Source organism: Nerophis lumbriciformis, linkage group LG14, assembly GCF_033978685.3.
Source record: "Nerophis lumbriciformis linkage group LG14, RoL_Nlum_v2.1, whole genome shotgun sequence".
In the NCBI taxonomy this organism is placed as follows: Eukaryota; Metazoa; Chordata; class Actinopteri; order Syngnathiformes; family Syngnathidae; genus Nerophis; species Nerophis lumbriciformis.
Window position 1 is genome coordinate 44,214,536 of NC_084561.2, and position 15,040 is coordinate 44,229,575.

At 37.2% G+C, this 15,040-nt stretch overlaps 1 protein-coding gene across 4 annotated transcripts in view; it reads right to left on the minus strand.

Annotated features, from left to right (window-relative positions):
- Nucleotides 1-13,185: 13,185 nt before the first annotated feature.
- atp13a3 (ATPase 13A3) overlaps nt 13,186-15,040 on the minus strand; it is a 105,994-nt gene continuing 104,139 nt past the window's right edge. For 3 of the 4 annotated variants that reach the window (XM_061975479.2, XM_061975480.2, XM_061975478.2), the window contains one exon: nt 13,186-13,697. In XM_061975479.2, coding sequence (XP_061831463.1) covers nt 13,509-13,697 — 189 coding nt within the window. In that variant the 3' untranslated portion in view covers nt 13,186-13,508. The remainder of the gene's footprint in view (nt 13,698-15,040) is intronic. The other variant, XM_061975481.2, reaches the window with a different exon arrangement.

Here is a 15,040-nt window from a genome sequence, read left to right on the forward strand (position 1 = left end):
TGGCATCAAGTTCCTCCCGTCCTTGTTTACTAAATCCAATTCTTACACAAATATTTTAACTGCTAGACATCAATAATAATTATCAACAGACCGTTGAAGTATACTTTTTCAATCACGTACAATAAGTTACATTTTATAAGAATCATTGAAATCAACACCGTGTATGGCGAGGATGGTGTTCTGCTGACCTCGACTGCGGATGTTGTGGATCGGTGGAGGGAATACTTCGAAGACCTCCTCAATCCCACCAACACGCCTTCCTATGAGGAAGCAGTGCCTGGGGAGTCTGTGGTGGGCTCTCCTATTTCTGGGGCTGAGGTTGCTGAGGTAGTTAAAAAGCTCCTCGGTGGCAAGGCCCCGGGGGTAGATGAGATCCGCCCGGAGTTCCTTAAGGCTCTGGATGCTGTGGGGCTGTCTTGGTTGACAAGACTCTGCAGCATTGCGTGGACATCGGGGGCGGTACCTCTGGATTGGCAGACCGGGGTGGTGGTTCCTCTCTTTAAGAAGGGGAATCGGAGGGTGTGTTCTAACTATCGTGGGATCACACTCCTCAGCCTTCCCGGTAAGGTCTATTCAGGTGTACTGGAGAGGAGGCTACTCCGGATAGTCGAACCTCGGATTCAGGAGGAACAGTGTGGTTTTCGTCCTGGTCGTGGAACTGTGGACCAGCTCTATACTCTCGGCAGGGTCCTTGAGGGTGCATGGGAGTTTGCCCAACCAGTCTACATGTGTTTTGTGGACTTGGAGAAGGCATTGGACCGTGTCCCTCGGGAAGTCCTGTGGGGAGTGCTCAGAAAGTATGGGGTATCGGACTGTCTGATTGTGGCAGTTCGCTCCCTGTATGATCAGTGCCAGAGCTTGGTCCGCATTGCCGGTAGTAAGTCGGACACGTTTCCAGTGAGGGTTGGACTCCGCCAAGGCTGCCCTTTGTCACCGATTCTGTTCATAACCTTTATGGACAGAATTTCTAGGCGCAGTCAAGGCGTTGAGGGGATCCGGTTTGGTGGCTGCAGGATTAGGTCTCTGCTTTTTGCAGATGATGTGGTCCTGATGGCTTCATCTGGCCAGGATCTTCAGCTCTCACTGGATCGGTTCGCAGCCGAGTGTGAAGCGACTGGGATGAGAATCAGCACCTCCAAGTCCGAGTCCATGGTTCTCTCCCGGAAAAGGGTGGAGTGCCATCTCCGGGTTGGGGAGGAGATCTTGCCCCAAGTGGAGGAGTTCAAGTACCTCGGAGTCTTGTTCACGAGTGAGGGAAGAGTGGATGGTGAGATCGACAGGCGGATCGGTGCGGCGTCTTCAGTAATGCGGACGCTGTATCGATCCGTTGCGGTGAAGAAGGAGCTGAGCCGGAAGGCAAAGCTCTCAATTTACCGGTCGATCTACGTTCCCATCCTCACCTATGGTCATGAGCTTTGGGTTATGACCGAAAGGACAAGATCACGGGTACAAGCGGCCCAAATGAGTTTCCTCCGCCGGGTGGCGGGGCTCTCCCTTAGAGATAGGGTGAGAAGCTCTGTCATCCGGGGGGAGCTCAAAGTAAAGCCGCTGCTCCTCCACATGGAGAGGAGCCAGATGAGGTGGTTCGGGCATCTGGTCAGGATGCCACCCGAACGCCTCCCTAGGGAGGTGTTTAGGGCACGTCCGACCGGTAGGAGGCCGCGGGGAAGACCCAGGACACGTTGGGAAGACTATGTCTCCCGGCTGGCCTGGGAACGCCTCGGGATCCCACAGGAAGAGCTGGACGAAGTGGCTGGGGAGAGGGAAGTCTGGGCTTCCCTGCTTAGGCTGCTGCCCCCGCGACCCGACCTCAAATAAGCGGAAGAAGATGGATGGATGGATGGCATTGAAATAAATGAGACAAAATAATCCTAAAAAAACCAAAATCTAATTCATGCACGTACTGAACATTTTACACCGTAAAATAGGTCATTATTTTTAGAGATGTCCGATAATATCGACCTGCCGATATTATCGGCCGATAAATGCTTTAAAATGTAATATCAGAAATTATTGGTATCGGTTTTTATTATTACCGGTATCGTTGTTGTTTTTTTGTTGTTGTTGTTTTAATTAAAGCAACATAAAAAACACAAGATACACTTACAATTAGTGTACAAACCCAAAAAAACACCCTCCCCCATTTACACTCATTCACACAAAAGGGTTGTTTCTTTCTGTTATTAATATTGTGGTAGGTTCCTACATTATATATCAATATATATCAATACAGTCTGCAAGGGATACAGTCCGTAAGCACACATGATGCTGCTCCACTAATAGTACTAACCTTTAACACTTCATTTTACTCATTTTCATTCATTACTAGTTTCTATGTAACTGTTTTTATATTGTTTTACTTTCTTTTTTATTCAAGAAAATGTTTTTAATTTATTTATCTTATTTTATTATTTTTTTAAAAGGACCTTATCTTCACCATACCTGGTTGTCCAAATTAGGCATAATAATGTGTTAATTCCACGACTGTATGTATCGGTATCGGTTGATATCGGTATCGGTAATTAAGAGTTGGACAATATTGGAATATTGGATATCGGCAAAAAAAAGCCATTATCGGACATCCCTAATTATTAACCTCTTAAAGCTGTTTGTTTACATGCTTTTTTTATTTCTTTTTGCTATTTGGGCTTATTGGACCTTAATTAGAATTAAAAACTAAGAATCATCTTTTGATATGATGTACTTAGTCCATAAGTACACAAACGTGTACTTCATGTTTAGTGACATGCTAATTTTTATATTTACACTTTTTTTTTCCAAATTCCATTGTATGTTATACTCTTCTAACACCACCAGATGGCAGTAAAAGTGTCCACATAAGCATGTGGTAGTAGTACAAAACCCAAAACCAGTGAAGTTGGCACATTGTCCGTCCATTTTTCTACCGCTTGTCCTTTCGGGTGGCGCCTATAATTCGTTACTAAAAAGAGAATACAATGATTTGCAAATCCTTTTCAACTTATATCAAATTGAATAGACTGCAAAGACAAGATATTTCATGTTCACACTGAGAAACTTTGTTATTGTTTGCAAATAATCATTAACTTAGAATTTAATGGCAGCAACACATTGCAAAAAAGCATTTTTACCACTGTGTTACATGGCCTTTGCTTTTAACAACACTCAGTAAAGGTTTGGGAACTGAGGAGACACATTTTTGAAGTGGAATTCTTTCCCATTCTTGCTTGATGTACAGCTTAAGTTGTTTAACAGTCTCCCTTCTCATATTTTAGCCTTCACACATTTTCAATGTCTGGACTACAGGCAGGCCAGTCTAGTACCCACACTCTTTTACTATGAAGCCACACTGTTCTAACACGTGGCTTGGCATTGTCTTGCTGAAATAAGCAGGGGCGTCCATGATAGCGTTGCTTGGATGGCAACATATGTTGCTCCAAAACCTGTATGTACCTTACAACATTAATGGTGCCTTCACAGACGTGTAAGTTACCCATGTCTTGGGCACTAATACACCCCCATACCATCACACATGCTGCCTTTTACACTTTGTGCCTAGAACTGTCCGAATTTTTTTCCCCCCCTCTTTAGTCAGGACGACGCAGTTTCCAAAAACAATTTGAAATGTGGACTCGTCAGACCACAAAACACTTTTCCACTTTGTATCAGTCCATCTTAGATGAGCTCAGGCCCAGCGAAGCCGGCGGTGTTTCTGGGTGTTGTTGATAAATGGCTTTGGCTTTGCATAGTAGAGTTTTAACTCGCACTTACAGATGTAGTGACCAACTGTAGTTACTGACAGTGGGTTTCTGAAGTGTTCCTGAGCCCATGTGGTGATATCCTTTACACACTGATGTGGCTTTTTGATGCAGTACCGCCTGAGGGATCCAAGGTGTGCAATATCATGGCTTACGTGCAGTGATTTCTCCAGATTCTCTGAACCTTTTGATGATATTACAGAGCGTAGATGGTGAAATCCCTAAATTCCTTGCAATAGCTGGTTGAGAAATGTTGTTCTTAAACAATTTGCTCACGCATTCGTTGACAAAGTGGTGACCCTCGCCCCGTCCTTGTTTGTGAATGACTGAGCATTTCATGGAAGCTGCTTTTATACTCAATCATGGCACCCACCTGTTCCCAATTAGCCTGCTCACCTGTGGGATGTTCCAAATAAGTCTTTGATGAGCATTCCTCTACTTTATCAGTCTTTATTGCCACCTTTCCCAACTTCTTGTGTTTTAACACATTTAAACAAAACAATTACAAATTAAACAATCCTTTACAAACTTGCTGTCCATTGAATCATATTTGCATGGTTTCTAATATTTCAGTAGTCTATTATTATTACAGCCTATAAAAGACTGTTTAGTCATTTTACAAGTCAATATTGCAGTTTTCTCCTCACATGGCACTAAATGAATGCAAGTCGTATTTGTTTCATGGCTATATTAAATAAGCATGTACGACATACTTGCCAACCCTCCCGGATTTTCCGGGAGACTCCCGAAATTCAGCGCCTCTCTCGAAAACCTCCCGGGACAAATTTTCTCCCGAAAAATCTCCCGAAATTCAGGCGGAGCTGGAAGCCACGCCCCCTCCAGCTCCATGCGGACCTGAGTGACGTCAGGTGCGCGCAACAACCACGTAAATCGTTGGCCAACCAAAAAGTAACCCCAGTACGCTATAGCCAACATTCACCAGGAGATGGCAACAGACAAACATAGATCACTCTATTACATTAGTCCCCTTTTAGAAATGTATAGAAGTTACTCAAAATAAATAAACAACCCAACCAAAAAATGCAGCAGCTCAATTAAAAAACTGTACTTAAGCCACATTCTTTTTTTTCTTTTTTTTTAGTACTGAACTCTTAACCCTCATTTGTAAAAAAAATAACATGCTTATTATGCAAACAGTATTTGTACACCTTTAACACAGATTTTTATACTGTCTTCAGAGATTCAGTTTTTTTGGTGGTACTCGAAACCTTTCTGGGTACCTGCGGAAGGGTGTTCAGCATGGTTAGAAAAATAGTGACAGAGAATATTCAACCCTTAACTCAACAATGAGTAGATGAGTGTTATGTGTGTGTGTATATGTGTAAATAAATGAACACTGAAATTCAAGTATTTCTTTTATATATATATATATATAATATATATATATATATATATATATATATAGGTAAAAGCCAGTAAATTAGAATATTTTGAAAAACTTGATTTATTTCAGTAATTGCATTCAAAAGGTGTAACTTGTACATTATATTTATTCATTGCACACAGACTGATGCATTCAAATGTTTATTTCATTTAATTTTGATGATTTGAAGTGGCAACAAATGAAAATCCAAAATTCCGTGTGTCACAAAATTAGAATATTACTTAAGGCTAATACAAAAAAGGGATTTTTAGAAATGTTGGCCAACTGAAAAGTATGAAAAGCAAGTTTTAGAGCACTTCATGCTTCCTGCTGCTGACCTGCTCTATGGAGATGGAGATTTCAAGTTCCAACAGGACTTGGCGCCTGCACACAGCGCAAAATCTACCCGTGCCTGGTTTACGGACTATGGTATTTCTGTTCTAAATTGGCCCGCCAACTCCCCCGACCTTAGCCCCATAGAAAATCTGTGGGGTATTGTGAAAAGGAAAAGGAAGATGCAGAATGCCAGACCCAAAAACGCAGAAGAGTTGAAGGCCACTATCAGAGCAACCTGGGCTCTCATAACACCTGAGCAGTGCCAGAAACTCATCGACTCCATGCCACGCCGCATTAACGCAGTAATTGAGGCAAAAGGAGCTCCAACCAAGTATTGAGTATTGTACATGCTCATATTTTTCATTTTCATACTTTTCAGTTGGCCAACATTTCTAAAAATCCATTTTTTGTATTAGCCTTAAGTAATATTCTAGTTTTGTGACACACGGAATTTTGGATTTTCATTTGTTGCCACTTCAAATCATCAAAATTAAATGAAATAAACATTTGAATGCATCAGTCTGTGTGCAATGAATAAATATAATGTACAAGTTACACCTTTTGAATGCAATTACTGAAATGAATCTAGTTTTTCAAAATATTCTAATTTACTGGCTTTTACCTGTATATGAAATACTTGACTTGGTGAATTCTAGCTGTAAATATACTCCTCCCTTCTTAGCCCCGCCCCCAACCACGCCCCCCACCCCCCCTCCCGAAATCGGAGGTCTCAAGGTTGGCAAGTATGATGTACGATATTGATTACAGAATGTCTGATTACATTTTAAGCAGTGCATGAATCAATGCAAATAAAACAATATTCCATATATGAATGTCACATATTTAGATGAGACAAGTACTTGTAGACATGCAACAACGTGTTGGAAAACATTTATTAAAATCTGACACAATCCTGGGGGCAAAGAGTATGACAATGAGTTGGTCAGTACTACAAGAAGGTGTTATTATTGTCTCTGTGGTACACTTTGTTGTACTTTATCCTCCACACCAGACATCAATATTGAACATGGCGTCACAACAAGTCAAATGCCCGACATTGATTCCAAGAAAAGAACAGGAAAATAAATACAAAACATATAAATTACTCACTTGATTGTAAAAAAAAAAAAAAAAAAAGGGAAAAAAAAGTACCAAAATAGTGAGAACAAACATCAGCCCTTGAAAGTCCAAAAGATAGTTTTAGATATTTGACACAAAATGTACATCTCAACATACATCACAACTACACTATCCTGATTTTGCTTCATTCAAATAAGAAAACATATGGTCTTTATAATATGAATTAAATAAAAATATGTATATGGTCTTTATAATACTATGAATTAAATAAAAAACAGGTCTTTATAATAATACACCAGCAGGTGCACGTATTAAACATGGTCTGATATCGGAATTGAATCATCTCAAACCAAACAGAAAAATATTACAATCATTTTTGTTCTTAAAACAGTATTATATATATATATATATATATATATATATATATATACACACACATATATATATATACATGTATATATACATAAATACATATATGTATACATGTATATATATATATATATATATACACATACATACATACATATATGTATATATATTTGTATATATATATATACACACATATATATACATATTTATATATATATATACACATTTGTATATATGTACATGTATATATATATAAATATACATATTTATATATATATGTATATACATACATATATATAATGTATATAAATACAAATTTATATATATATACAAATATATACATATACTTGTATATATGTATATATATATACAAATATTTATATACACATGTATATATTTGTGTATGTATAAATATGTATATATATATACACACACATACATATACACACACATGTATATATGTATATATATATATATATATACATATATACACATACACACACACATATATATACATATATATGCACATATATACCTATATATATATATGCACACACACACACACACATATTTATATATATATATATATATATATACATATATATATATATATATATATATATATATACATACACACATATATATATATATACAGTGGGGCAAAAAAGTATTTAGTCAGCCACCAATTGTGCAAGTTCTCCCACTTAAAATGATGACAGAGGTCTGTAATTTTCATCAAAGGTACACTTCAACTGTGAGAGACAGAATGTGAAAAAAAATCCAGGAATTCACATTGTAGGAATTTTAAAGAATGTATTTGTAAATTATGGTGGAAAATAAGTATTTGGTCAATAACAAAAATTCAACTCAATACTTTGTAATATAACCTTTGTTGGCAATACCAGAGGTCAAACGATTACTATAGGTCTTTACCAGGTTTGCACACACAGTAGCTGGTATTTTGGCCCATTCCTCCATGCAGATCTTCTCGAGAGCAGTGATGTTTTGGGGCTGTCGCCGAGCAACACAGACTTTCAACTCCCTCCACAGAGTTTCTATGGGGTTGAGGTCTGGAGACTGGCTAGGCCACTCCAGGACTTTCAAATGCTTCTTACGGAGCCACTCCTTCGTTGCCCGAGCGGTGTGTTTGGGATCATTATCATGCTGGAAGACCCAGCCACGTTTCATCTTCAAAGTTCTCACTGATGGAAGGAGGTTTTGGCTCAAAATCTCACGATACATGGCCCCATTCATTCTTTCCTTAACACGGATCAGTCGGCCTGTCCCCTTAGCAGAAAAACAGCCCCAAAGCATGATGTTTCCACCCCCATGCTTCACAGTAGGTATGGTGTTCTTGGGATGCAACTCAGTATTCTTCTTCCTCCAAACACGACGAGTTGAGTTTATACCAAAAAGTTCTATTTTGGTTTCATCTGACCACATGACATTCTCCCAATCCTCTGCTGTATCATCCATGTGCTCTCTGGCAAACTTCAGACGGGCCTGGACATGCACTGGCTTAAGCAGGGGGACACGTCTGGCACTGCAGGATTTGATTCCCTGTCGGCGTAGTGTGTTACTGATGGTAACCTTTGTTACTTTGGTCCCAGCTCTCTGCAGGTCATTCACCAGGTCCACCCGTGTGGTTCTGGGATTTTTGCTCACCGTTCTCATGATCATTTTGACCCCACGGGATGAGATCTTGCGTGGAGCCCCAGATCGAGGGAGATTATCAGTGGTCTTGTATGTCTTCCATTTTCTGATAATTGCTCCCACAGTTGTTTTTTTTCACACCAAGCTGCTTGCCTATTGTAGATTCACTCTTCACAGTCTGGTGCAGGTCTACAATTCTTCTCCTGGTGTCCTTCGACAGCTCTTTGGTCTTGGCCATAGTGGAGTTTGGAGTCTGACTGTTTGAGGCTGTGGACAGGTGTCTTTTATACAGATAACAAGTTCAAACAGGTGCCATTAATACAGGTAACAAGTGGAGGACAGAAGAGCTTCTTAAAGAAGAAGTTACAGGTCTGTGAGAGCCAGAGATCTTCCTTGTTTGAAGTGACCAAATACTTATTTTCTACCATAATTTACAAATAAATTCTTTAAAATTCCTACAATGTGAATTCCTGGATTTTTTTTTCACATTCTGTCTCTCACAGTTGAAGTGTACCTATGATGAAAATTACAGACCTCTGTCATCATTTTAAGTGGGAGAACTTGCACAATCGGTGGCTGACTAAATACTTTTTTGCCCCACTGTATATATATATGCACATATATATATATATATATACGTATACACACACACACACATATATATGCACATATATGTATAGAGAGAGAGAGAGCGAGCTAACATGAAATGGCTTTTTTCAGATCAAGTCTTTGTAAAAAAAAAAAAGGCTTTGCAATGCTGCTTCTACTGTATGTGCACAATAATGATCAATATTGTTATATTACTATGTGCACAATAATGATCAATATTGATGTTATATTACTATGTGCACAATAATGATCAATATTGATGTTATATTACTATGTGCACAATAATGATCAATATTGATGTTATATTACTATGTGCACAATAATGATCAATATTGATGTTATATTACTATGTGCACAATAATGATCAATATTGTTATATTACTATGTGCACAATAATGATCAATATTGATGTTATATTACTATGAGCACAATAATGATCAATATTGATGTTATATTACTATGTGCACAATAATGATCAATATTGATGTTATATTACTATGTGCACAATAATGATCAATATTGATGTTATATTACTATGTGCACAATAATGATCAATATTGATGTTATATTACTATGTGCACAATAATGATCAATATTGTTATATTACTATGTGCACAATAATGATCAATATTGATGTTATATTACTATGTGCACAATAATGATCAATATTGTTATATTACTATGTGCACAATAATGATCAATATTGATGTTATATTACTATGTGCACAATAATGATCAATATTGATGTTATATTACTATGTGCACAATAATGATCAATATTGATGTTATATTACTATGTGCACAATAATGATCAATATTGATGTTATATTACTATGTGCACAATAATGATCAATATTGATGTTATATTACTATGTGCACAATATTGATGTTATATTACTATGTGCACAATAATGATCAATATTGATGTTATATTACTATGTGCACAATAATGATCAATATTGATGTTATATTACTATGTGCACAATAATGATCAATATTGATGTTATATTACTATGTGCACAATAATGATCAATATTGATGTTATATTACTATGTGCACAATAATGATCAATATTGATGTTATATTACTATGTGCACAATAATGATCAATATTGATGTTATATTACTATGTGCACAATAATGATCAATATTGATGTTATATTACTATGTGCACAATAATGATCAATATTGATGTTATATTACTATGTGCACAATAATGATCAATATTGATGTTATATTACTATGTGCACAATAATGATCAATATTGTTATATTACTATGTGCACAATAATGATCAATATTGATGTTATATTACTATGTGCACAATAATGATCAATATTGATGTTATATTACTATGTGCACAATAATGATCAATATTGATGTTATATTACTATGTGCACAATAATGATCAATATTGATGTTATATTACTATGTGCACAATAATGATCAATATTGATGTTATATTACTATGTGCACAATATTGATGTTATATTACTATGTGCACAATAATGATCAATATTGATGTTATATTACTATGTGCACAATAATGATCAATATTGATGTTATATTACTATGTGCACAATAATGATCAATATTGATGTTATATTGATAAGATGTTGAAGCATGGAAAATACATTTGACTAATCTGTCTACTACACATGTTAGAGTAGTCTGTGTGCAGCTTGTATAACAGAGTAGTCTGTGTGCAGCTTGTATAACATTAGAGTAGTCTGTGTGCAGCTTGTAGAGCGTTAGAGTAGTCTGTGTGCAGCTTGTAGAGCGTTAAGAGTAGTCTGTGTGCAGCTTGTAGAGCGTTAAGAGTAGTCTGTGTGCAGCTTGTATAACGTTAGAGTAGTCTGTGTGCAGCTTGTATAACGTTAGAGTAGTCTGTGTGCAGCTTGTATAACGTTAGAGTAGTCTGTGTGCAGCTTGTATAACGTTAGAGTAGTCTGTGTGCAGCTTGTATAGAATAATCAGCATTGAGGTTTTAGTCCATTTGATGAATAACTGAGCTGCTTGTTGCCCCGCTGTCGCGGCCATTTGAGTGACAGACATGTTGGCCAATCAGAATTGTTGAGTGTCGCTCTCGCATCTATTTACCAGTAGAATCCACTGAACACAGTGAGCCCTCTTCTCTCTCATACACACACAGGAAGTGTCCTTATCCGTGACAACTTCTGCAAAGTAAACAAATGAGAAGGAACAAAAATACAAATGTCTCCTTTCTCTAACGGGGAAAAGATGCACTTTAAGATGATCAATATTTATTGAAGTGATTGATGCTGTATTACTTCTGTCTCCATAAACATCTTGATACAAGAATAAGTCTTCATGAGCTCCAAATATTAATATTCACATCACTAATTGGGAAAATTACACTTCCTGTTACTTTCTTCCAATACAAGACAGTTACATTAGAGTAGTCTGTGTGCATCAATATTACTTGTCAGAACTAATACTGGACTACAGTAGTTGTATTTATGAGTACAGTATCAGCATTCATGAATACTGACAATGTAGTTATATTTTTTGCTTTTAAGTGTTGCTGTTTGTTAAATGTGGAGCAGCAAAGCAAAGCCATAATGTACAGTAATGACCATAATGTACAGTAATGAACATGGTGTACAGTAATGACCATGGTGTACAGTAATGACCATAATGTACAGTAATGACCATGGTGTACAGTAATGACCATAATGTACAGTAATGACCATAATGTACAGTAATGACCATGGTGTACAGTAATGACCATAATGTACAGTAATGACCATGGTGTACAGTAATGACCATAATGTACAGTAATGACCATAATGTACAGTAATGACCATGGTGTACAGTAATGACCATAATGTACAGTAATGACCATGGTGTACAGTAATGACCATAATGTACAGTAATGACCATAATGTACAGTAATGACCATGGTGTACAGTAATGACCATAATGTACAGTAATGACCATGGTGTACAGTAATGACCATAATGTACAGTAATGACCATAATGTACAGTAATGACCATGGTGTACAGTAATGACCATAATGTACAGTAATGACCATGGTGTACAGTAATGACCATAATGTACAGTAATGACCATAATGTACAGTAATGACCATAATGTACAGTAATGACCATATTGTACAGTAATGACCATGGTGTACAGTAATGACCATAATGTACAGTAATGACCATGGTGTACAGTAATGACCATAATGTACAGTAATGGCCATAATGTACAGTAGTGACATGTACAGTAATGACATGGTGTACAGTAATGTCATTGTGTACAGTAAATAAATCATGTACAGTAATGGCATGTACAGTAATGACCATGGTATACAGTAATGACCATGGTGTACAGTAATGACCATAATGTACAGTAATGACATGTACAGTAATGACCATGGTGTACAGTAATGGCATCATGTACAGTAATGTCATTGTGTACAGTAATTAAATCATGTACAGTAATGGCATCATGTACAGTAATGACCATCGTGTACAGTAATGACCATAATGTACAGTAATGACATGTACAGTAATGACCATGGTGTACAGTAATGGCATCATGTACAGTAATGTCATTGTGTACAGTAATTAAATCATGTACAGTAATGACCATGGTGTACAGTAATGAGCATGGTGTACAGTAATGAGCATGGTGTACAGTAATGGCATCGTGAACAGTAATGTCATTGTGTACAGTAATTATATCATGTACAGTAATGACAATAGTGTACAGTAATGACATTGTGTACAGTAATGACATCATGTACAGTAATGATAATCATGTACAGTAATGACCATGGTGTACAGTAATGGCATCGTGTACAGTAATGTCATTGTGTACAGTAATGACCATCGTGTACAGTAATGGCATCATGTACAATAATGTCATTGTGTACAGTAATGACCATCGTGTACAGTAATGTCATTGTGTACAGTAATTAAATCATGTACAGTAATGGCATCGTGTACAGTAATGAGCATGGTGTACAGTAATGATAATCATGTAGTAATGACAATAGTGTACAGTAATGATAATCATGTACAGTAATGACAATAGTGTACAGTAATGATAATCATGTACAGTAATGACCATGGTGTACAGTAATGACATGTACAGTAATGACCACGGTGTACAGTAGAGCAAAGGCATCTAGTCATTGTTGTTGCCATGACAACACAGCACACACAGGAAGTAGGGGTGGAGCTAAAATCAAGCTTGTTCATATTTCAGTACTTTTTGCATGTAAAAAATAATATTTGCGAATGTTGGGAGTGTTAGTGGTTCATGTGGTACAATCATCATGGCCAGTGACAAGAGGCAAAGGATTATGGGAGTTTAGGAGTTGCTGACCATTAGGCAAGAGGAGCCATTTTGTGGGCGGGGCTTGGCTTCAGTAGTGGTGGTTGGCTTCGGGGGCCAGTCGGGGTCCACGCTGAGCGCCTGCGCCAGATGCATGTAGCGAGCTTTTGGCGCCACCTTGCTGGGACACTGCAGACACCTGTCTGCTGACACATCTATGCTCTTCTGCAACATTCATAAGCACACACACATTATTACAACATTCATAAGCACACACACATTATTACAACACATCTATGCAACATTCATAAGCACACACACATTATTACAACACATCTATGCAACATTCATAAGCACACACACATTATTACAACACATCTATGCAACATTCATAAGCACACACACATTATTACAACACATCTATGCAACATTCATAAGCACACACACATTATTACAACACATCTATGCAACATTCATAAGCACACACACATTATTACAACACATCTATGCAACATTCATAAGCACACACACATTATTACAACACATCTATGCAACATTCATAAGCACACACACATTATTACAACACATCTATGCAACATTCATAAGCACACACACATTATTACAACACATCTATGCAACACTCATAAGCACACACACATTATTACAACACATCTATGCAACATTCATAAGCACACACACATTATTACAACACATCTATGCAACATTCATAAGCACACACATTATTACAACACATCTATGCAACATTCATAAGCACACACACATTATTACAACACATCTATGCAACATTCATAAGCACACACACATTATTACAACACATCTATGCAACATTCATAAGCACACACACATTATTACAACACATCTATGCAACATTCATAAGCACACACACATTATTACAACACATCTATGCAACATTCATAAGCACACACACATTATTACAACACATCTATGCAACATTCATAAGCACACACACATTATTACAACACATCTATGCAACATTCATAAGCACACACACGTTATTACAACACATCTATGCAACATTCATAAGCACACACACATTATTACAACACATCTATGCAACATTCATAAGCACACACACATTACAACACATCAATATTCACACAAACATCAACAATCCCACTAACAGATGAATAATGACACAAAGAGGATGGATGAATGCAACATGACACAAAGCTTGCATCAGAAAGACAAACGAATGCTCCTCCAAGTATTAAAATAATTCTACAGTATTAAATATGAGGTGAAATGGTATTTTTCCTTCATAACAGACTGTTAGATACTAAATAGTGAATATTGTCACTTAAACATATTGTCTTCATCAACTCATTTCATCATCTTTTATTCAATGCATTACTTATTTATTTATGACACAAGTACACAATACATGTACTGTATTATGAACTGCATGTTAGTACACATGTACTGCAGTCTGTGTGTGTGTGTGTGTGTGTGTGTGTGTGTGTGTGTGTATGACTTGTAAGTGAAGTGATCTCATCAGTTCCTGGTCAGAGAAAGTAGTGAAAGGTTGA